We start from the raw sequence: 1,497 nt of genomic DNA, 5'->3' as shown, positions 1-1,497 counted from the left end.
ACATTTTCATTGCAGCGAAAAAGCGACAGCGACAATTATCTCTAACCAAACAGGCGACAGGTGGGCTGGAAAATGAGCGACAAAGCGACATCAGAACCACATTTGGAAGGCGTCAATAGACTGTGAAAACATCCCTTTGACTCTAGGAACTACGAGAAAACAGTCAAATCATGTAATCGAAAACTGAAAGAAATTAAGCTATCTTAATTTTGTTCAGGCTGTAGTCGAGAACCTAGGACCTTGAATGTGGGACCATATTTATCAGTTTCTTCGTTTGACAAAAGCTAAACGGGAAGTCTTGGCTCAGCACGTCCACAGAGGGAACGTGGATTTCAGCCAGGGATGTACGGTTTCATTTCATTTCATTTCATTTCAAACTCGTCTCAGAGTGTTGAGATCAGTGAATAGTCAGTTCAACTGCTCCAGGGGAATAAAAGATAACCATTCATTAGGTAGGTGAAAACAAAACATTTGTTCTAGGATAGATACTGAGTGAAGAATGGCCATTATGCAAGCAGCATGTGCCTATATTTGACTTGTCCTCGAGGCATAGGCATGCACACTAGACCCAAAAAAGTTTGAAAAACGTTACGTGTGCCATGCATGCATCGAACTATGCAAATTCAGGACATTTTGGGGGAAAAAGTTATAAGGGGTTGTTGCGCTTTGCATTTGCCTGGAATACGATGAGCTTCCCTTCCCCTTTCCTCAAATTTCAAGACGCTCCACTGCCTCTGATTTAGCCAGTTCTGTCGGCGAAGTAAATTTGTTGGTTTATTAATTTGAAAAAGAATTCCATGTCACCAGCTCTTCTCAAAGCTCAGCTACGTTTAGTCAAATCAAGATCAAATCTTTATTTTAACACGGTAAAAAATCAGCAGTTTTTTATTTGGTACAATATAAAATACAATTACCTAACAGTATATATGTACGAAAAAAGTCTCATCAGTAAAATACTACTCATAAAGTTACACTAAACTAGACCTGTTTTCCATGAATACCATGTATTTTACTTACTAAACTAAAAATGAAGGTTTAACAATTGCTTAAAACGATTTAGAGATTTCACTTGTCTAAGATTGCAGGGTTGACTGTTCCAGAGAGTTGCTAAAGCCCCTTTTTAGGTAGTCGGTTCTTGCCGGGGAAAGTGAAATATAGATTCGTTTATAATAAGTTGTGATAAATTATATTTAATGGCTTGCTTTGCTTGATATTTATTACAGGTGTTTTCACAGCTTGTATTGCAAAGTGAATGAAAAATGATGAATACCAGCAACACGACAGGCCACGTCAGTGATCATCAAATCTTGTATTGCGCCATCAGTACTGAAGATTCGCTTGAAGTTAAAATCTGCAAGATAATTGCTTACGCTATATTGCTTGCTTTTTCACTTCTGGCAAATACGTTGATAATAATGGTTGTCTGTCGAGATAAAAAAATGAGAACAACTACAAACCTGCTTATCGTAAACATGGCAGTCTCTGATCTTCTTGTTC

At 37.9% G+C, this 1,497-nt stretch overlaps 1 protein-coding gene across 1 annotated transcript in view; it reads left to right on the top strand.

The window, feature by feature from the left end:
- The first annotated feature begins 1,259 nt into the window (after positions 1 to 1,259).
- The window catches only part of LOC137980081 (QRFP-like peptide receptor), a 1,223-nt gene continuing 985 nt past the window's right edge, over positions 1,260 to 1,497 (top strand). The window contains exon 1 of the mRNA XM_068827434.1: positions 1,260 to 1,497. This exon is cut by the window's right edge and continues 985 nt beyond it. Coding sequence (XP_068683535.1) covers positions 1,260 to 1,497 — 238 coding nt within the window.

This window comes from Montipora foliosa, chromosome 12 (assembly GCF_036669935.1).
Source record: "Montipora foliosa isolate CH-2021 chromosome 12, ASM3666993v2, whole genome shotgun sequence".
In the NCBI taxonomy this organism is placed as follows: domain Eukaryota; kingdom Metazoa; phylum Cnidaria; class Anthozoa; order Scleractinia; family Acroporidae; genus Montipora; species Montipora foliosa.
Note: the sequence above shows the minus strand (reverse complement) of the source record. Positions and strands in the feature narration are given on the sequence as shown.